Raw genomic sequence first — 18,837 nt, forward strand, 5'->3', positions numbered from 1 at the left:
TACTACAGCAGTAGTGAACTGGCCTGAACTGGCTGTCTGACGGCAGGAAGTGACATGGTCTGACTTCACGGGAGGACTAGCAAGGTGAATAACGCGGCCGTCACCGTAAAGTAACAGGCCTATTATTACAGCTATAACAGGCTCATTCACTCGCATGTGTCACAGCTTTGACTGACCACAAAATGGCAAATTATGGTGAGGTAATGGCCCGTTCTTAGTAATCGCTCAGTATGATGCCGGGACAAAAATAGTACATTATAAGGAAGTTCTGCTTTGTAATGGTGTATTTCGATTTTAATCGAAGTTAATCAAGAACAAATGATTAAGAAAGTTGTCATCATCAAGGCTGGAAGTAGGCAACACCTCCAGGGCCCCAGACTTCTAGTGGCCCCAAAAGCCCCAAGTTCACTGCATGTCAATTAGTTTTTGGTAATTAAGTTAATGTAATGATTAATACATTTGCACCACTAAAGTACAATATCACCTTAGGCTGGTCCTGAATTGTTAGTTGATCATGTGGCCCTGTCTTGTAGAGGGACCCTGTGTCAAATTTTTAAGACATTTAGTATTTTAGTTAATATTGTGCTCACATGGTGTATATTACTACATAAAGTAGTGTTTAATCAAATTACCATAGCCTAATTTACACATAAAGGACCTGGGACCAGGAAGTATTCTTCTGGACCTTGACCTTAAGCAAATAATGACGATGTTATGTATAACCTGCTGTGTAGGCCTAGTTCGTACACAATGCACAGAGAGCAGGAGGTGTGGGGGGTCAGTAGAGGGCCTAACAGGTTCATCCAACCATGGTCATTAAGCAAATATGCAAAAAAAAAATAGGTACATCCTTAGCCGCTATTCATCAAATGGTCTCTCCAGTGTTTTAGTATTGCTCCTCCATAAAGCTGAGTGACTTGCAAGAGACAGAGTAAACAAAAAGTGGTGAAAATCGAAGCAGCAGAGGCAAAAATATTCATGCTTCGCGAACACTAGCTCCTACATTTCCCACAATGCAATCAAAAGTGCCTGGTGCCCACAGGTTTTAAACTCCATGTCCCCAGTTTGTAATGCAGACTTTCTGTAAGAAATTCAAAGTCTCATGGCCAAGTTGAGACATTATACAACTGTTTTCGACTGTTACAACCTGTCACAAAGAAAACTTGTCTTTGTGTCAAATCAGTTTCACAAAGTTCTTGCACAACTCATTATTATATAATCTTTTATTCAGAGTTATTCAATAACAACTAGGTATTCATTAATCAGCATTCAGTTTCTGATTTATTCCTCACCCATGGTCACTGCAACTATTCAGGAATTTGTGTTACTCCTGAACAATTTCCCCTCTCCCTCCTCCCCTTCTGGCCAACATGCAAGGTGAAGAAAATGTGCTGCAGGCTCAAATCATCCAGCATCTTCCATGTCCTCTGCAGTGGAGCGATCACTGACGTACGGGCCAAGAAAAACAGAAAGGCCTGTTCCCCACTGCTGCTTCAGATGTGCTAATCCGTGCTCTTCATCACTTCTGCAAACAGAATTCCACCTTTTTATATGGGACACAGTTTGTTTTCCTTTGGCCCAGTCTCAGAAGGGACATAGATGAGGCCCAGAGATGGAGCAATGCTAGCTCAGCATTCATCATGACATCAGACGGCATGAATGTAGTACAAACATATTCTTTTCTTTAGTTTGTTGGATCTGTTAGGAAACTCAGATGAAAAACAGCAACTTGTGTTTTGATCTATTATCGAGATGGTTGACAGTTTAAGTTCTCAGCAGGTGTACAACAACTAAACACATAAACCTGTTGCAAAAATAATGCCCCCAGTAAAGTTGAGGAGACATATTTTACAATATGAGCTCCAGTTAAACTGCCACTATGTGTGTAATGATTGATCTTATTCAGCATCTCAGATTTCAGGCCTCTTTACCAAGCTGTTCACATGGGATACACTTCTATCCATCAGCAACATTAGATTGGCCTAAACAGCAAGAAGCACTGGATGGCTTTTCATTGTGGGTTCATTAGTCACATCCCAAATGTATTAAAGACAAACAGTTACAGAAATTAATCTTTTTTATATATATATATATATATATATATATATATATATATATATATGACTGAATTAAAGATGTCAAATGATTTCCACTATCAGTAGGGCTGGACAATATGGTTGAAAATATCACAATATAAATAGGGATTACATGACAAATGTATGTAAAATAACTTAAAAAATAAACAGATGTTGAAAGCAATTCATTTTTTTCTCCAGTGTTATGCACTACCTGACACTGAATTCTTCATGTGTGTCCAAAAAAAACTTAGATTAAAGCTTGCCCAGAATCATAAATTGAATTGTTAACAGAAATTGGTAGAGCAGTGACATAAGATCATATCATCTCTTGGTAATATTCAATTAACATTATTGATTTATCTCCCAGCCATGTTTACAGGCCAAACAAGGTGTTAAGTTACATTCATTTCTACTGCAGCAATTGCTTTGTTACACTTCATTAGTTGTTTCCCAGTCATTTGTCTCCAACAGACATGTCACTTGAGGACATGTAATAGGGAGGAGTAAAATGTGCTTCATAACTTTGCTTTAATCTGTGTATTGTTACGTTATCAGGTTTTAGGAAGTCCCTTCAGTTAAAAATGTCCTGGTCTGTTGCTCCAGCATCAACGTCTAAAGCCACGGAGCAGCCAGATGGACAGAGGTCGGAGGGATGATGGAGAGGACGGAGGGGCCCTGGCCGTCTAGTCTGGTGCTTATCTGCTCCGCTGGGCTTTTTCCCAGTCCAGCCCTGATAACCCGGGTCGACTAGCAAAATACAGGATATGACCCGATAACCTTGCATGGCAGCAGGGGTGCAATATTGTTTTATTAGGGGAGGTCTTTTCTGTAAACCTTCCTAACAGTTCTCAGAGGGCTTGATGAATGCATTCAGGACAGAGTTTTGATAGCAGCTGTAGTTGTTGCTCTGCTCTGACAAATAGCCATAAATTAGAGACAAAGCTGCATAATGCAACATCACCAAGCAAAAGACCTGCAATTTATCATTTTACCAACACTGGCCAGTTGAGGTGATGAGAAAGATGCAGTATATTACACACACACACACACACACACACACTAAACTGTAGAACAAGACAGATAACAGGTCAGTGTTAACACTTTTTATTACCCCTCAAATTAATGCACCAGATGTGTATCACATTACTAACTGAGAGCGACATTTCTTTGTCATTTTGCTAAGCTTGCAGAAGAGACACTCTCACCCTCTTCTGTACCAGAATGAGCTTTCTGTGGGAGTCCAGATATGGCACAGGTGCAGATGTTAAAGGGTTTGGGGTTTGTTGGCCACATTTGCACAGGAAACTCATCCCCCTCCTGTTTTGCTGTTTGTTCATTCCACTGGGAATTTGCCTCTTCGAAATCCCACTGGAAAATATGACAGGTCAAGATATTATAATGCAGAATTATAGCTGAAGGATTACAGTATGTCATTCTACAATACTTATATCTAAGAGTCATACCTTAGTAGCTAATTAATCGTCCCTGTAGCTATTCACTTATTCTATTATGTGTCTTGGGAGACAATTTAGAAATTATTGTTCTATAAAAGAAGATGTTAAGGCCTCAAGAGGGGTATGTTTTGCTCAACTGACAGACATCCTATAGTGGTTGCCATTTGCTCACACCACCTCAACTCTATCCAGGCTGCAAATACTCTTCATCTTGCCGAATCATTTCTAAAAAAAAAAAAAAAAAAAAAAAAAAAAGGCACAAATATGTTATTACTACTTACTTTTTCTGAGGCCTTGATCCTTATTCCATTTAACACTGGTTATTTGTAATGTTTGAGATCCTGAAATGAAGGTAAATTTTACTGTCTTATGACTGAGGTGTGAGAGAATAAACTAAATGCAAAAGGTTTAGACTTGTTCACACAGAGTTAAGTCCTGTCCAGCAGGCATCACACAAAAGACCATAAACATCTCCCAAAATAGCAGAGGGTAACACTGGCCCCCTATAGTCAAGGCAACCATTTTGCACTACTTCCTAGGCAGACAGGCCCAACCCAGTGCTGGTCTTTAATCAAAGATCCTTTACAACAGAACAATTGGGCCACAAGACAAATCTCGACAATTCCACCCCTAAATGCACCCCCCACCCCTCCCCTCCACAGTCTCACCCCAGCGAGCAACCAGCACTCAGCAGAAATGTGCAAGAAACACACAGCACAATAGACAATTCAAGCTGCTGGCTGCAGTGAGCTCGGACTGCTCAGTTTATGCAGGCAGCAAACAGTCCTCCAAAATGTTGTGTGGTTTTATCATGATCAGGGATTATGGTGATGTCATGTAAAGCCGACAAAAATTAAATTCATGTTAAATGTAAATACATTTTCTTTTTAAATTGTTCAACAGAACTACGATCTCCACCTTTCCTCAGCTTGCTTTGAAATATTTTACAGTTGAATAACCTCTGGGTTTAATGTAGTGGAAAAGCTTTGCAAAAATATAAAAAAAATAAATAAAGTGACAGTTTTCAATGAGCAGTCTTGAACTCATCTGGAGTTTAAACATTAGACACTTTGCCAACTTGTATGGAAACCATCTTTCCATTAAATCACCAAGTAAACAGCTTTTGTTAATTCTAACTGAAAACGTGGAAAACGTACGAGGGAGGGAGGAACTAACCTATGAATTTACCTGCTGTTGTCTTTGTTTAGAAAGACTACACATTTGTTCAGTGCTGACCAGCAAAGATTAGCTGTTATTGTCAGGAGTTTACAGATTTGGTCTTACAGACTCGCAGACTAATCTGAGCTGCCCCCAAAACACTGAATATTTGGACGCTAACCTCTACCAACCAATCAGAGTTGAGATAAGAGTTTTCAGACAGCCAAATAAAGTTGTATGCTTTCCCACATTCAACATGTACACACATACTGTGAATACTGTGTTGAAGCCTTCTTACGTCTAACACCAACTGTGCTAAGGGCATTCACATCATTTGCTTTTTCCTGTTTGGTGAACAGTATCAGGCTGCAATTGTTTGTGTGCACACCATTTGCCTTTGTTTCTGATTAAATTACATCCTCTATAGCTTGGGTTTCTACAGCAGCACAGTAAGGGAGTTTCTCTTGTGGCTGTGAGCGTCTGGGCCTGAAAAGGAAAAAGCTTGTAATTTCATTCTCCCTGCAAACTCAAACTATGTAATTATAAATGTGACCTGTCCATGAAGCAAGATTAGTTTTTGCTACGTAGCCAATATTTAACTCTGGGCACAATTGTACATTGCAGAATTAAGCCACATTCCCCTTTACTAAGTCACCACTTAAGGGAGCAGTGTGTAGGATTTAGTGGCATCTAGCAGTGAAATTGCAGTTTGTAACCATTTGAATACCACCAGTGTTTGGTTTGTCAATTTTGGGCTACTGTAGAAACATGGCGGTGCGACCTCTGTGGAAGGGGACCCACTCCCTCTGTAGCTATAAAACGGCTCACTAATATATTTCTGCTAATAGCTCCCCCTAAATGTTACACACTGGTTCTTTAAAATACAAACCCTGTTTCTCATGCTGCTGACATTCTCTCCATACACTTGTACCCACAAACCCGCATGCACACACAGGTCTCTATAAAAGTTTGACTCATCAATCCTGCAAAAATATGTTGACTGATTCTGTCTTCTTACAAGAATCTCTGATGACTGTCTGACTTACTTCCCTCAGAGTCACATGTGAAAAGCACAAAGCTAGGTCTACAGCAGTTCAAACCCTGTCCTGAGTGCTACTTCTTCTTCATTAGATTTTCATTTTGCTAATAATAACTGTTAACATTGAAATGTGAGGAACTGAATCTCATCTAATCTCACATGAACAGACATACATACATACAGAAGTATATAGATCTAGAGATACTTGTAGTAGGTTTGGCTCAAATATGGACAGAAGACCAAATAGTTCTGTTTTAAAACCTTTAAGTAGGGGTGATGAGTCATTCAAGAAATTGCAATGTCATTGAAAGTCTGTCAGCATATCCACAACAGCAATTTCAACTAAACACTCTCCATGTGTGTATTTTTATCATTAAGGCACAGAATCACATCTAGCTCTGTGAGACTGCGGGGCATCCAATTTTACTTAAGTTTATTACTTCCAGGGAAACACACAAAGTCATCAGCAGCAAATCCCTTCAGTTACTCAAACAGTTATCATTCTCGACTTTCATCTCTTCATGAACTTCAGTGTTGTGTTGTGCAGGGGAAAACCTGTTATATAAGCCCATAAAAAAGGCAATAAATGTAACATATTCAGGTCATTACACAAGGTGATATAAAACAGGTTAAAAAGCAGTCAGACACCCTGATATATTCATTCACACCTTCACAGTAGTCATGCACCACCCATTATGTCAACATGCTATCATCACCTAGTGGCACACTATGAGAAGTACACTTCATAGCATTATTTATTGACAGACTAGTCTGAGATCACTGTTCATTTGATACATTTTTTCAGTATCCACAATTGCAAAAAAGGCAAAGCTATTCCTGAAAATATAGTAATGATTGCAGAATACATATCTATGCAACATTGATACTTTAATTTTTTTAACACAATTTCAAGACAAGAAATAAGTAGGAAACAGAAAGTAGATATTTGAGGTATTCAGATGAGTCAATATTGCTACACTGCTGATTGATATCAAATAAAGGTGAAATATTACTTCCAGGTTATTACTGGCTAAACATTAAATCAGAGGGTTTAATAGGATTGTTTAAAAAAAAAAAAAAAAAACAATGACAACATTTTTTGTTGAGTTGCAGACTACAGTATCAGTATTTTGAAACATTTATTAAAAAAGGATTTTACTTAAAGGTCCAGTTTGTAGAATTTAGTGGCATCTAGTGGTGAAACTGCAATTTGCAACCATTTAAATACCGCTCGCCTCACCCTCACATTCCAAGTGTGTAGGAGAACCTATGGTGGCCGCGAAACATGTGAAAAAAGCAAAAGGCCCCATCTAGAGCCAGTGTTTGGTTTGTCTGTTCTGAGCTTCTGTAGAAACATGGCGTTCTCCATTCAAGGGGACCCACTCCCTCTATAGATAAAAACGACTTATTCTTTAAAAAAAGAGCTATAAAACAACGATTCTTATTTTCAGGTGATTAAACACTAATTGAAAACATACTTAAATATTATATTCAATTTCTGCCAATAGCTCCTCCTAAATGTTACACACTGGTCTTTTAAGTGTCCAACCCACCTCCAGATCAGAACTCTCTAGTGAAGAGTCATAGGATGTATCTGAGGAGCAGAAACTGTCCACTCGCACCATCCTGTTGAGAGGCTGGTCCTCCACCTCCTCCTTGGACAACGTCACCTCCTTAAGGCATATCTGCAAAAACAACAAAATACCCATACATATTCCACTGCTAGGATGACCACTTAGACACACAGAAAATATGCAGTGAAGATTTCATATCAAGAGTGCATTTATGTTGTTCTGATAGATTCTTTGCTTACTTTTCTTACAGGTTGAACACTGACATCCATATAGCGGCCCATCTCAGTCATCTTCTGGACATGTTTTGTCTTTGAAGAAAAAAGGTTGAATAGTACAATGTTCAAACCAAGACATTAGTGAAAAAGCATTAGCAGCATTCATTTTATGAAAATGACTCAAATCTTGCAGAGGAATGCCTGCATACCATCTTCTTTTTACTTTTAGTAGAGTGTGTGGCATAGTAAGTAAAAAAATTCCTATACTGTCAAATTTAGAGCTTTATTTACTCAGGGAGTCTCACTGAGATCAAGATCTTTTAATTAAACATTAAGAAATGCCAGCCGTAATCTTGTCCATGCAATAAATGTTGCAAAATAGTCCTGTACGGTTCCTAGAGTTTAGGAAAACAAATAGGATGTAAAAAACATGCTTACTTTTGTTTGTGCTGATGAGTGAACTTGCTGTTTTCTCTGTCTCTTCATGACAGCGTTTTCCTCAGTGGGGATGTGCGAGCCACCTAAAAGGCTCTCTGTGTCTGGAGAAAAACTGGTAAGCTTCCATCTGGTTCCTCTCTTGCACCAATGGATGACCAGAATCTGACGTTCTTGGATTAAAGATCAACAGTACAATTTACATACATTTAAAAGCAGTTCAAGACATTATTTAAATCCAAAATTATACTGCACGTTATTTCCCAGGGATCAAACATTGTGGGTAGTATTGTCCTTCTCTTGTATTTTACATTGATGACATTTGGGTTTCTGTTTGTGGTGCTCTCTCTTTCTGTTCAGTCATGGTGTCTCGCTGCTGCAGCTTCTATAAATCTAAAAAACAAACCCCTGAGAATTTTTCCTCAGGAAAAAGCTACCAGAGAGAGTTTAGATCATGAAAAAGCTTTCATAGGCTGAATCAACATTGTGTTATAAATGATACCAGGGACCATCTCCAGTCCAATGCCCTGGTTAAGGGCTTTGGCACGAGTTTTATTGTGGTGTTAGGGAGTTGAAGCCCTGAGCTTGACAGAGTGAGTAAGATGCAGTCACACCACGCTATATAAAGGATACAAGAAGGTCTAGGGTGACACAGCATATTGCTGACAGCAGCCACGGCATGACTCTTAAAAGAAACCCAAACTGAGTGGCGTAGAGGAGTATGGCAGCAGCATAGAGGGCGCCAGCCAACGAGCACAGCAGTCCAGAGAACATGTAGGCCCAGGTCAACATCTGTCCTCTGCACTAAAAAGGGAAAAAGTAAATGTCGTTCCCTTAAAAAGCAATTTAACACTGAAAAGGATTTTTGGGAAAGCTATAAGAAGTGGTTCTGACACAAAAATGCACTGTTTGTCACTTACTGCTCTGCAGAGTGCAGGGAACCTGGAGGTACAGGCGATGACAAAGGACAGCAGGCCAAGTATGTAACCCAGGATTTCAGTGTTGTCCTGTAAGAAGAACAAGCTGTTATAATGTTATAATGTCAGATACAATACGAGGTAAGGACATTCAGTCTAAATAGACTTGATTGAAGAACATGAATATCCATCCACACTGCAGAAATTGAAGATGCTGTGAATATATAAGCTGCTTTTAAAACTACAGAGCACCACATGAGAAAAACAAAAACAAATTTAATATACTGGCAGATTATTTCAGTTCATGCCACTTATCACTACACATGAAATGTAAATGTATTTGTCTATGGAACTACACCAAGTCATATCATTAAAAAAAGGACTACAACTAGCCACAGTGGTGGTGTGTGCTTACTTGGAGAGTGAAGTGCAGCAGTCTCCTCCTGCTGAGAGGTCTGTCTGCTGGGTGGTGGGTGACCCTGGACTTCAGAAAACCTCCTGCAACCACCATCAGCACACACACTGCAAGGAGGTGCTGCCTCCTCCGCCCCCTCATCATCCTCAGCCTCCTTTCTGAGGGAGAACACACACACACACGGGGAGATTTTTGCACTTGGAAACAGTTGTAACACATCACCTATTCATTTGTTTGGTTATCTGTAGAGCGTCTCTGATAAGTCTCCTTTCTGTTTTGACTAAAGGGTTTGGCCAGTCGGTTGCTAATACTAAAACACCTGTGCTACCTTTCTCCACTTTGTTTGAACATTGTACAGTTGGTTAGATTGTCTGAGAATGATAAGGTTTGAACTTACCTGCCTTCGAGTTCCAGCACAGGAGCACAGGGAAGCAGCAAGAAATAAAATGGACAGCATCCATAGCAGCAGCAAAGGCACCCATTAAAATCTACAGAGGAGGGAGCAGATATAAGTTATTATTACTGCCTGCAAAAGATGACAAGTACCATGATTACAACTATGTTACCTGAATATGCAACTGTCTGGACAGAATAGCTCCAATTGTGCTGCACATGTTACCAAGGAGGCTGTAGATGAATGTGATGGTTTCTCCCGGATACACTCCCCGATATCTGCACCTCTGATACACGAGCCTTAAACAGTGAACACGGGGTTCAATGATAGAACCTTTTCAAATATTTACCGTGAATAAATGCTGAATCCAGAACTACTTACAGAAAGCACGAGAGCAGTAAAAGCAGCGCAGACAGAGAGCTGAGACCGATGGGGACGCAAAGTTTGTCTGCGTCATGGGAGAAACAGGTAACGACTGAATCGACGCAAAATGAAACCAGACTGGAGACAAAAGTGTTGGGATTTCCGTCTGTCAATGCACGTTCCCCCATATTAATTGCAAATATGTTTACATTTCGTGTTACTAGAAAAAAAAAACTATTCCATGCAGCCGACGTGCAAACACGCGCGTCGAACGCACAAGAGCATAATGGTAACGAGCCTGATTATTTTAGGGAGGAGCTCACCTGTGATGCACCTGAAATACGTTATGTTGAAATTAACTATAGAGGTCTCACTTTTGAAGGGTTTGAAACTAACGCTTCCATTCATACAAAGTCAAAACAAATGTTCTGTTTTATCATGTAGTTGGAGATCAACCTGTGACATTTGCATCCAATGTTCAGGATCATGGCCCTTTAAATATTATTAATTGACATAGATCTTTGTTTGACATGATGTGACCGACGTGACCTGATAACTGTGGTGTGAAGTGTCTTGGGTTAAAGCTCTTGAATTGTTTTTGTCTCTGATTATAAATCAACACTGCCAACTTCATTATTGCTAGTCTGGGTGCTAAATTTCCCCTAAACAGAAAGGTCTAAACAAAAATCAACAAAAGGACAACATTCAGATAAAATCTAGATGTTTTAATGCCACACCTCTTATTTTTAATCAAAGCTATATATACATCTTCTGCACGCCTTCAGATTTCGTGAGTTTTGGTGAATTTAGCTTTATTTAGTTGAAAACATATGGGTGACCCTTTTCACATTACACTCATTTCATTAGATGTTGATATTAAAATACAGATTAATGTAAGTTTTTATGCTCCTAAACTGCAGCAAATAAAGCTTTTAAAGAAATGAATTCCTATATGAATGCATATGCCCATGTGGATTTCTAATTATTTGATGTGATTTGAATTTTCCAAAAACATTTGCGAGTACACATTATTCTTTTTTCTTTTCCACCTTTGCACTGTGTAGCATTAACCAACGATAGCATCGTGGAAATAGAGTGAAGAAGTGACACACCAACATGAAAACATTCAATTTATTTCATAATCTGGTTTGGTTACATTAATCACAACTGTATATGGATAAAAGCAGTGTCCAACATACAGTCATTATCTGGTTAATGAATACTTTGTAATGTATCTTTTGAAATGGCTTCAAAATACCTTAAAATAAATCCTTTTCAATGTTTTATAAAAATCACACCCTCTGGATGTTGAGTCCATTTCGAACACTGTGGTGAGATCTGACCAGTAGAAACTGGTGATCCAGTTGATGGAATGCATTGCACCAATATGATTTTCTGACAGATTATGCACCTCATTTGTTAATTTCAAGACAGTCTGACCTTTCCATACTTACAGGATTAAGGGGCCTGAATCTACCTACAGATACTGCTCAGCATTAATTCCTTTGGAATCACATGTGGCTTCAGGGGTTTTCTATTCCTGCTGAAATGATCTGTAATTAAAAGTTCTTTGATTTCAGATCATCCTCAGGCATCCAGATGCTTGTTAAGACGGCGTACTTTCTCCTTCTTGTTCTTGTTGCCGTGTTTTTTCCATGGTTTTCCCACCACCACCTCTGATCCAGCTTTTACTAGGCCGACGGGTCCACTGCCTGGTTTGTAGCCCATGACAGACTGAACCCCCTTGGAGAGCGCCCGCACATTCTCCTGAAGACAGAGATCCCATCAATAGTCATTTCATTTCACAATCAACAGCCATTTTTCTTACTAATAAGAAGACAGTAGATGTATCGTACCTGATGGAAGAAGTTCTTGTCAACCACATTTTCAATTCTCCTGATTTTGTGTTTGTTTGTTGTTGCGGAGAGGTCACAGCTGTCTGAGTCTCTATTCAGGAACTTGTTGTGCTGCGGCTGAAAGTCTTCAGCATTAATATGTGGAGGAGGATGGCAGTACAGAAGCTTGCCCTGTAAGGAGTCAATAATTTTAGTAGGGAGAGGATGTTCTATTCAGAATGCACACATTTTAAGTTAATGTATGGATGGTATAGAAACAATTGGTCAAATTAAAAAAAAACTAAGTCAACATTTCTCATACTTAGTCAACGATTATGTGATACAAAACAATTTCATAGAACAGCTACTCCAATATGGAGCTATAAGGCCAAAGGTCCCCAATGTCCTTTTAAATGTAAAGCAGGTATTGTAGGTTAAAGCTGCAGGTGAACTTAACAGATTGTGGCAACTAGTAGATTAAAATAACTTATTTTGTTTATTTATTTAATCAGAGAGAGGTGTTACATATTGACTTTACAGAGACTGTCTACACATTTTGGTACTCAATGGATGGTTCCTTCTGCCCTATTCAACCTTACCCTCCTACTATACATAAGTAGGCAAAACCAACAACAAAATGTACTAACTATAGTTTTTCAATTCTGATTTGGGTCTGGCACTTACGTTTACATAATCCTTCAGAATGTACCGGGCTGATCTGGACTGATCGGGCTGGCCGTGCGACGTCATAAAGCCTCTCATGTCTGAAATAGATGATAAACTTTATACAGCTCTTATCTAATAGCACAGTTTACACAATGCTTTAAAAACACAAAAATAGTTAAATAAGCAGATATAAAAAGACCACATTCAAGAGAAACTAGATTGAAAGAAAAAGAAACATGAAGTGGGCAAATACTACATAAAACCAAGTCTATAAAAATATTAACTGATATAAAAGATGAGGTTCACTCTCACAGCATGGCATTTTTTGGCCTATTGTTAATTTATTCTCTATAGAAACATTATAAATGTCCGGTATTCTCACATCCATAAGCCATCAGCAGCTCCTCATAGGTGGGGATCCTGTCAGGGTCTTCATCTTCTCGTGGTCGGATGATGTTGATGCCGTAGGTGCCTTCTAGCACATGCCGAGGGATCGTCTGACATATGTGACAAATCTGTTAAGGACTTAACTAAGATCAGCATCCGAGAAATTCTTAAAGTTGGAGGTGCTGTGAGCTTCATGGTGTTCAAATACAAGATTCTAGGTATAACATTTTTAACATCAACATATCCCAAAGTTAAAAGATGGGTTTGGTGTGATTACAGTTAGCGTAAAGTGTTCACTGTCAGAATACTTACTATCAATACACCTCATACTCCAGACAACAACCTATATCTTGTATTTTTAGGCATTAAGACCACATTTCCTATAAACCCCCTTGGTTCCTGCTACAGAAGATTTCGGCTTCTCCACAGGCCTTTAACTAAATTACCTACGTCCCACTGTGAGAAATTCTACTTTCTCAAAATGCATGTTATAATGACTTTGTAATTTTCAATAATTTACAGCTTGAACAAATCTGATATACATTGAAAGGCTCTTCCAAGAAATATAAAAAGATGTGGGGGCCTTTCTTAGCCTATGCAGAGAAAATTACTTTCCCAGTTAACACAGAATAAGATCCCATTTTACCTTTTTTACTTATTAATCTTATTTATTTATTTTTAATTCTGACCTGAAGGGTGAGGATATTATGTTTACTGCAATATGTTAAATATGACCAAGCTGACTGTTGGTGGTGGTGTTGTTTTTTACTGCACTACTATAACATGACCCTGTCACTCACAAGCGCTTTAACATTATTGTCATTATTTGTGTATAATTTTTTTTTTTTTTAAATCAATAAACAAAGTTCATTTAAACACTTAGAAAAATCACAACCCTACACATAGCACCTTAAACGGTCATCAATACTTCTTTCCTATAAAAAAGCTGCTGCTGGATTCTGCAGGTGCTGTGCAAAAAAAAATCTTACAAAGGATATAAGGGAGACTGCAGGAACGTGATCTCTCATCTGGTCAATGGGCAGGATCCCAGAGCAGATCATCTCAGCTTTGGTTGAAACAAAGGAGGGCATGACCAGACCAGGGCAGTCACAGAGGCACAGGCCTGGCTCCACATACAGAGTCTGTGATACGTGTCAAGAAAAGGCAAGAAAAACGATCACACCTTAGGCTTTCTGTTGATGGAATGAATGACCTGAATTCATAACGAGAGGTTTTTTAGAGAAGTCCTGTACCTGAAAGTGCTTAGTGTGTCCGGGAGTGGCTGAAACAGACACCTTCTTGTTCCTTAGGATAGTGTTGATGGTGGAACTCTTTCCCACATTAGGATACCCAACCTGTTGAATTCATACGCGATAAAAAGTTGGAATTGCTTTACAATCACTCAAAACAGATGATAGTCCTTGTGGAAAGTGTAGAGCCCCATTAACCCATACGTTTTTCTAGCAATTTTCCCTGTCATAACGGGTCAAAACAGGAGCCAGAGTCAATTTTCCATGCAAAACACTCAGGACATTTAGTAAGAACAAATGCAAAAAACATTCCTGGGGACGTATGCAATAGATTGCAATGTTCTTACTCTACACAGTATATGCCAAGTGCAAATGAGCACTAAATCAGAAAACTTTCTTTTGCGGTAGAGTGTATAGTGTTAACTTTTTACCTACCAGTCCCACTGTCAGTTGTCCGTCTTTCCACCTGGGCCCGTTGTGAACAGCCTTAAACATGTCCAGCAGCTCATCCTTATGCAGCAGACGGCTGGAGTTGTAGAAGGAGGATTTACTGGATGAACCAGCAGTCCCTTCCTCTTCTTCACCCTCTGAGCAGGTGTGCCAGTCCTCCTCTTCTACAGTTATCATTTCCTGCTGCTCTTCCTCTGTACCACTCTCTTCTCCCTCTTCATCCTCCTCCTCCTCTGCCTTCATCTCCTCCTCTCCATCTGCCCATTTTTGGGTCACGTCTTCATTGTCTGGCTGTCCTTCCTCTTCTGGGTCACTCTCTCCACACTCTTGATCCTCCACTTCCATGCCCTGTGAGAAGAGAGGGTTTGCACTTGGATACTGGGTTTAAAGGCAGCAGCAAGTCTGAAGATGCTAAAGAGCAAGACTATTCACGATCATTTCTCTGAAACAAAGAAACTACAAACTGATAACATCCATCTCCCCATGATGAGAGAATGTGGAAATACACAGTTATCTGCTCCCAAGAAATAAATGCATTAACACATACATAGGTAATGTTAAGAGTTAGGGCTGCTCGATTATGGCAAAAATCATAATCACGATTATTTTGGTCAATATTGAGATCATGATTATTCAACACAATTTATAGGGCTGATCTGAATGCTTCGAAGCATCTACAGTTGCCATGGTAATCAAAGTCCAAATCAGCATCAGGGTTTTTTTTTATTCAAAAAATCCCAAATAGCCAATGAAATAAGAAATAGTAATCCAAACGGCTTCTTAGAATGCAAGAGGATGACAGAAACGCAGTGCTTCCCCTAAGTTGACTGCTTGGGGGGAGGGGGCTCTAATTTATGCAGTGTAAAATGCCATAGGCTTAAGCTAATGAACCTTGACAGTTAAATGCTGAGAGTGAGTTTGGGCTTTTACGGAGGGGCAAAAGCGCACTGCTATAAAGGAAAGGGGTGCGCTGGATTTAAAACACAAGACATAACAAGAGCATCACTGTGAAACTGAATGCAGCACAATAATCGTTTTATGTCGATTATCTTGTTTTCATAATCATTGGAAGGCAAAATAATTGAAAATGAAACCTGATTAATTGCCCAGCCCTATTCAGAGTACAGCTTCTCAAACCTCCCTGTCCTCACCTTTTCCTCTGCATCCAGTCTGTCGCTCTCAGCCAGGGCAGACCAGAAAACTGCCCTCAGCCCCTCTTTCTGGAAGTGTCTGGCCCAGACTCGCCTTTGCTCCCTGGTCAGCAGGTCTGCCTTATTCACCAACAGCATGTTCACCTTATGCTCTGACACTTCCTTTACATACAACTCCTGGCAGCACACAACAGAAAAATTATACAGAATAAAATAGAAGTGAAACGTTCAGTTCACCTTTATACAATATTTCTGCTGGTTACAGGCAGTTTGATTATTTTTTATTTAATTAGATTATGCTAATTATTTAAAATGAACTACAGTAAGTATAAATGTTAGATAAATCTTTGAGGAAAAAAAACTCAAGATGAAAGATAACAGCACAAAAGAAAGCAAAACGCTACAAGAGAACAAACAGTATAAATGTGACAGAAAACATTTAGAATATGTATGTGTATCCAAATGCAGGAATAACTGTCATTGAAAAACATTGGAAGGTGTAGTCAAAGTTTAGTTACATCCACCTTAAGCAGTGCACACACCTTCCCTTTCCCGCTAAAGCAACTCTGCTTACTTACCAGGTCGGGACATCTGAACAGCAAAGGATTTCTGGCATCAACAATTTGAACGACGACGTCACTACAGGAAAACACAACAACAGTTTTGCCTTAAGTACTACATAAGAAGAACACATTCCTGATTAAAGGCAGGTATGAGCTGACAGGTGTATACAGCTTTAGTGTTTACCTCCTCTCGATCACTCTCCACAGTTGTCTCCAGAACTCCAGGTTCCTCTCAAATGGGGTGAGAATTAACTTCTGCTCCTCTTCTAGCCTTTAAAAGGTAACACTAGCAGTTAGATGGCTGACACTGATAATTCTACACTGATGTAACATAAACCACATATTACAAATGCTGTTCTTGATTTTGTACAAACCTTTTTAGACAATAAACATGCAACAATGACACTACTCCTTGTAAGAACACAATCTTTGTAAGAGCAAAGTTTACAGAATATTACGCACTTTGCAAGCTCTCGTCTCCACTCCAAGAAGCTGTCTTTCTCTGCTTGCTGAAGCGCATCTGGACTGGTGCTGTCATCCCAGTGTGGGCTTAAAATTGGGAGAGAGATATCACAAAAATTGAAAATGCAAAACACAGTGCAGCAATATCACAACAATTAACTAAATCTGTTCTACTTACCGTCGAGGAATTCTGAGGAAATGCTTGTTGTCTTCATGCAGCTTCTCCAACCTGGTTCTCTCCTCAGCTGTTAATAAGCCTGCTCTGGCTTCCACTGGCACAAACTTGATGTTGAGTTTCTCTGAGAAAACAAAGCAAGAAACAGTCAGAGACAGCAGTGGGATCAAAGGACAGACGTGCAGTGGATAACACAGTAACAATTAAGACTAAATATATTCGAACACTCTCAAAGCTGCTGCCCAAATTCCAACTTCCTCCAGAACACAAAAATGTATCTATGATCCTCTAGACAGTGAGGGTGAGGCACAACCAACAGTTCTCAATGATAAGAGTATTAAGACATGAGCAATAAGTCAATCTTATACATACGAAACAGAGTGGAATCCAGTAGATAGACACTGCAGCTGCATACAACACAGTACCAACAGGTACAACCCAAAATTTGCTTTGATACATTGTTTACATACAACAACCATGTAAGAGAACGGCATGTATTGAGGCTATGAGTACACCTTGCCATGCTTGCCAAGTAAAAATTATTGACAATCTTTGGCCACAACATACATGTACAACATACAACCCAAGAACTACATATATGAGTTAAATTAGGTATTACTTACCTGCAACAAACTCTGTTCCTGCCAATTCGGCAGTGGCCAGAAAGTCATCCATGGAACTCTGTTCTGTCACTGACTGCAGGTTCAGCCGTCCCCAGTCATAGCCATCATTCAGCTCACTGGTGTGGAGCTGCAAATGTGAAACAAGGGTCAAATAAGGCCTGCATTAATAACAACCCACACATTAGTCTAGGGTTATAGTGAGTACTTAAAAATCTGCAATACACACTGAGTGTCACATACTTTAACTCTGTTGAGTTGTGCCAAAATAGCTTTCATGGTAGTATCTTTTCCCATAATTGTCTTAGCATGCAAACATACTGTGGGTAATGATAGTAGTATGAACCAGCTCTAATAATCTGCAGATTGTGCGGTAAAAATAATGCTAATATATAATTAATCTCAATGCCGAATTTACAACAGGAACCTATTTATTACTATCATGTATTACATTATGTACTTAACGCCCCCAATATGCAAAGCAGCGACAAAATGACATTTTCTTAAGGGAGTTTGGTGTAAGCAACATACCATCCTTTCAGAACTATTGACAACTCTGCCGAACCCTACGTATAGTGAAGAAGTTGAGTGACAGTTCAAACAGGGCCAACAGTGAAGTTGAACTTAATACCATATTATGAACAGCGACCTCTATGATTTGTTTAAACAGGTTTAATATAAGCTAGTTGTTGCCATGTCTTACCCATGAGTCGCCCCTCTTGTTTCCTCGGCCTGCCTGGAGTCTCTCCTTTATCAGAGCTCTGCCCAGTCCTCCTCCTCCGCCTGCCTTCTTCTTACCCATACTAACTTCTGATGTTGTCACTTCACATAAAACACGGTAATATAATATATATATCGGAAAGGAGCAAAAACGTTAGCTATCACTAGCTACTGTGCCCCATGTGCACTCCGTTGTTGTCGTCGTAAGAACCGGAAGTGGGACAAACCAATCGAGTCTCATGTCCGGAAGAATAGACTTCAACTACTTAGAAATTAATATATTTAATTTAAGTAATTACGAATTGACATATCATATCTGAATAATCCATCCCTAAAAAACTCAACATAATATCTGCTTTATTGTAAGCATCTATAGTGACGTAGCTATGGTACGGTCCATTGTCTGTCCAGCTATCAAATGTGCCCTGAAGAAAATCGGACAGTGCCAATATTAGTTCCTTATGCCTACCTAGGGTCAGTTTTACAGTCAAATGAATATGAATACAGTCTTCATAA

The 18,837-nt window shown here is 39.4% G+C and overlaps 2 protein-coding genes across 4 annotated transcripts; both read right to left on the minus strand.

Moving 5' to 3' along the window:
- Positions 1 to 3,166: 3,166 nt before the first annotated feature.
- On the minus strand, positions 3,167 to 10,363 carry tmem44 (transmembrane protein 44). Of its 3 annotated transcripts, XM_044201104.1 has the most exons (11): positions 10,061 to 10,362; positions 9,852 to 9,978; positions 9,683 to 9,773; positions 9,286 to 9,443; positions 8,874 to 8,960; positions 8,587 to 8,757; positions 7,957 to 8,118; positions 7,543 to 7,611; positions 7,283 to 7,414; positions 3,814 to 3,873; positions 3,307 to 3,446 (listed from the first exon to the last, which is right to left on the minus strand). In XM_044201104.1, exons 1-10 carry the CDS (start codon positions 10,228 to 10,230, stop codon positions 3,853 to 3,855), a joined length of 1,188 nt encoding a protein of 395 aa, XP_044057039.1. In that variant the 5' UTR covers positions 10,231 to 10,362; the 3' UTR covers positions 3,307 to 3,446; positions 3,814 to 3,852. The 3 variants fall into 3 exon arrangements, with proteins under 3 accessions (XP_044057037.1, XP_044057039.1, XP_044057038.1); XM_044201102.1 differs by lacking the exon at positions 3,814 to 3,873 and having other exon boundaries at positions 3,167 to 3,446; positions 10,061 to 10,363; XM_044201103.1 differs by lacking the exons at positions 3,307 to 3,446; positions 3,814 to 3,873 and adding an exon at positions 6,146 to 6,284.
- Positions 10,364 to 11,159: 796 nt separating this feature from the next.
- Positions 11,160 to 18,556, minus strand: lsg1 (large 60S subunit nuclear export GTPase 1). The gene is made up of 14 exons (XM_044201105.1): positions 18,305 to 18,556; positions 17,605 to 17,731; positions 16,985 to 17,105; positions 16,807 to 16,893; positions 16,529 to 16,615; positions 16,360 to 16,420; positions 15,782 to 15,958; positions 14,616 to 14,978; positions 14,184 to 14,285; positions 13,929 to 14,072; positions 12,926 to 13,049; positions 12,562 to 12,641; positions 11,899 to 12,069; positions 11,160 to 11,809 (listed from the first exon to the last, which is right to left on the minus strand). Exons 1-14 carry the CDS (start codon positions 18,401 to 18,403, stop codon positions 11,630 to 11,632), a joined length of 1,923 nt encoding a protein of 640 aa, XP_044057040.1. The 5' UTR covers positions 18,404 to 18,556; the 3' UTR covers positions 11,160 to 11,629.
- Between the last annotated feature and the right edge of the window lie 281 nt (positions 18,557 to 18,837).

Source organism: Siniperca chuatsi, linkage group LG6, assembly GCF_020085105.1.
Source record: "Siniperca chuatsi isolate FFG_IHB_CAS linkage group LG6, ASM2008510v1, whole genome shotgun sequence".
Classification (NCBI taxonomy): Eukaryota; Metazoa; Chordata; class Actinopteri; order Centrarchiformes; family Sinipercidae; genus Siniperca; species Siniperca chuatsi.

Bases quoted from the DNA above. Each gene is read 5' to 3' on its own strand.
- tmem44 (XM_044201102.1), bottom strand. From the start codon at position 10,230: ATGGGGGAACGTGCATTGACAGACGGAAATCCCAACACTTTTGTCTCC. The intron at 7,612-7,956 runs GTAAGCATGTTT...TTTTCTTCAAAG, and splicing joins ACTCATCAGCACAAACAAAA to ACAAAACATGTCCAGAAGAT. The intron at 3,447-7,282 runs GTGGGTTGGACA...CATATTTTCCAG, and splicing joins TAGAGAGTTCTGATCTGGAG to TGGGATTTCGAAGAGGCAAA.
- lsg1 (XM_044201105.1), bottom strand. From the start codon at position 18,403: ATGGGTAAGAAGAAGGCAGGCGGAGGAGGAGGACTGGGCAGAGCTCTG. The intron at 14,073-14,183 runs GTACAGGACTTC...CACGTATCACAG, and splicing joins GACACACTAAGCACTTTCAG to ACTCTGTATGTGGAGCCAGG. The intron at 11,810-11,898 runs GTACGATACATC...CTCTGTCTTCAG, and splicing joins ACAAGAACTTCTTCCATCAG to GAGAATGTGCGGGCGCTCTC.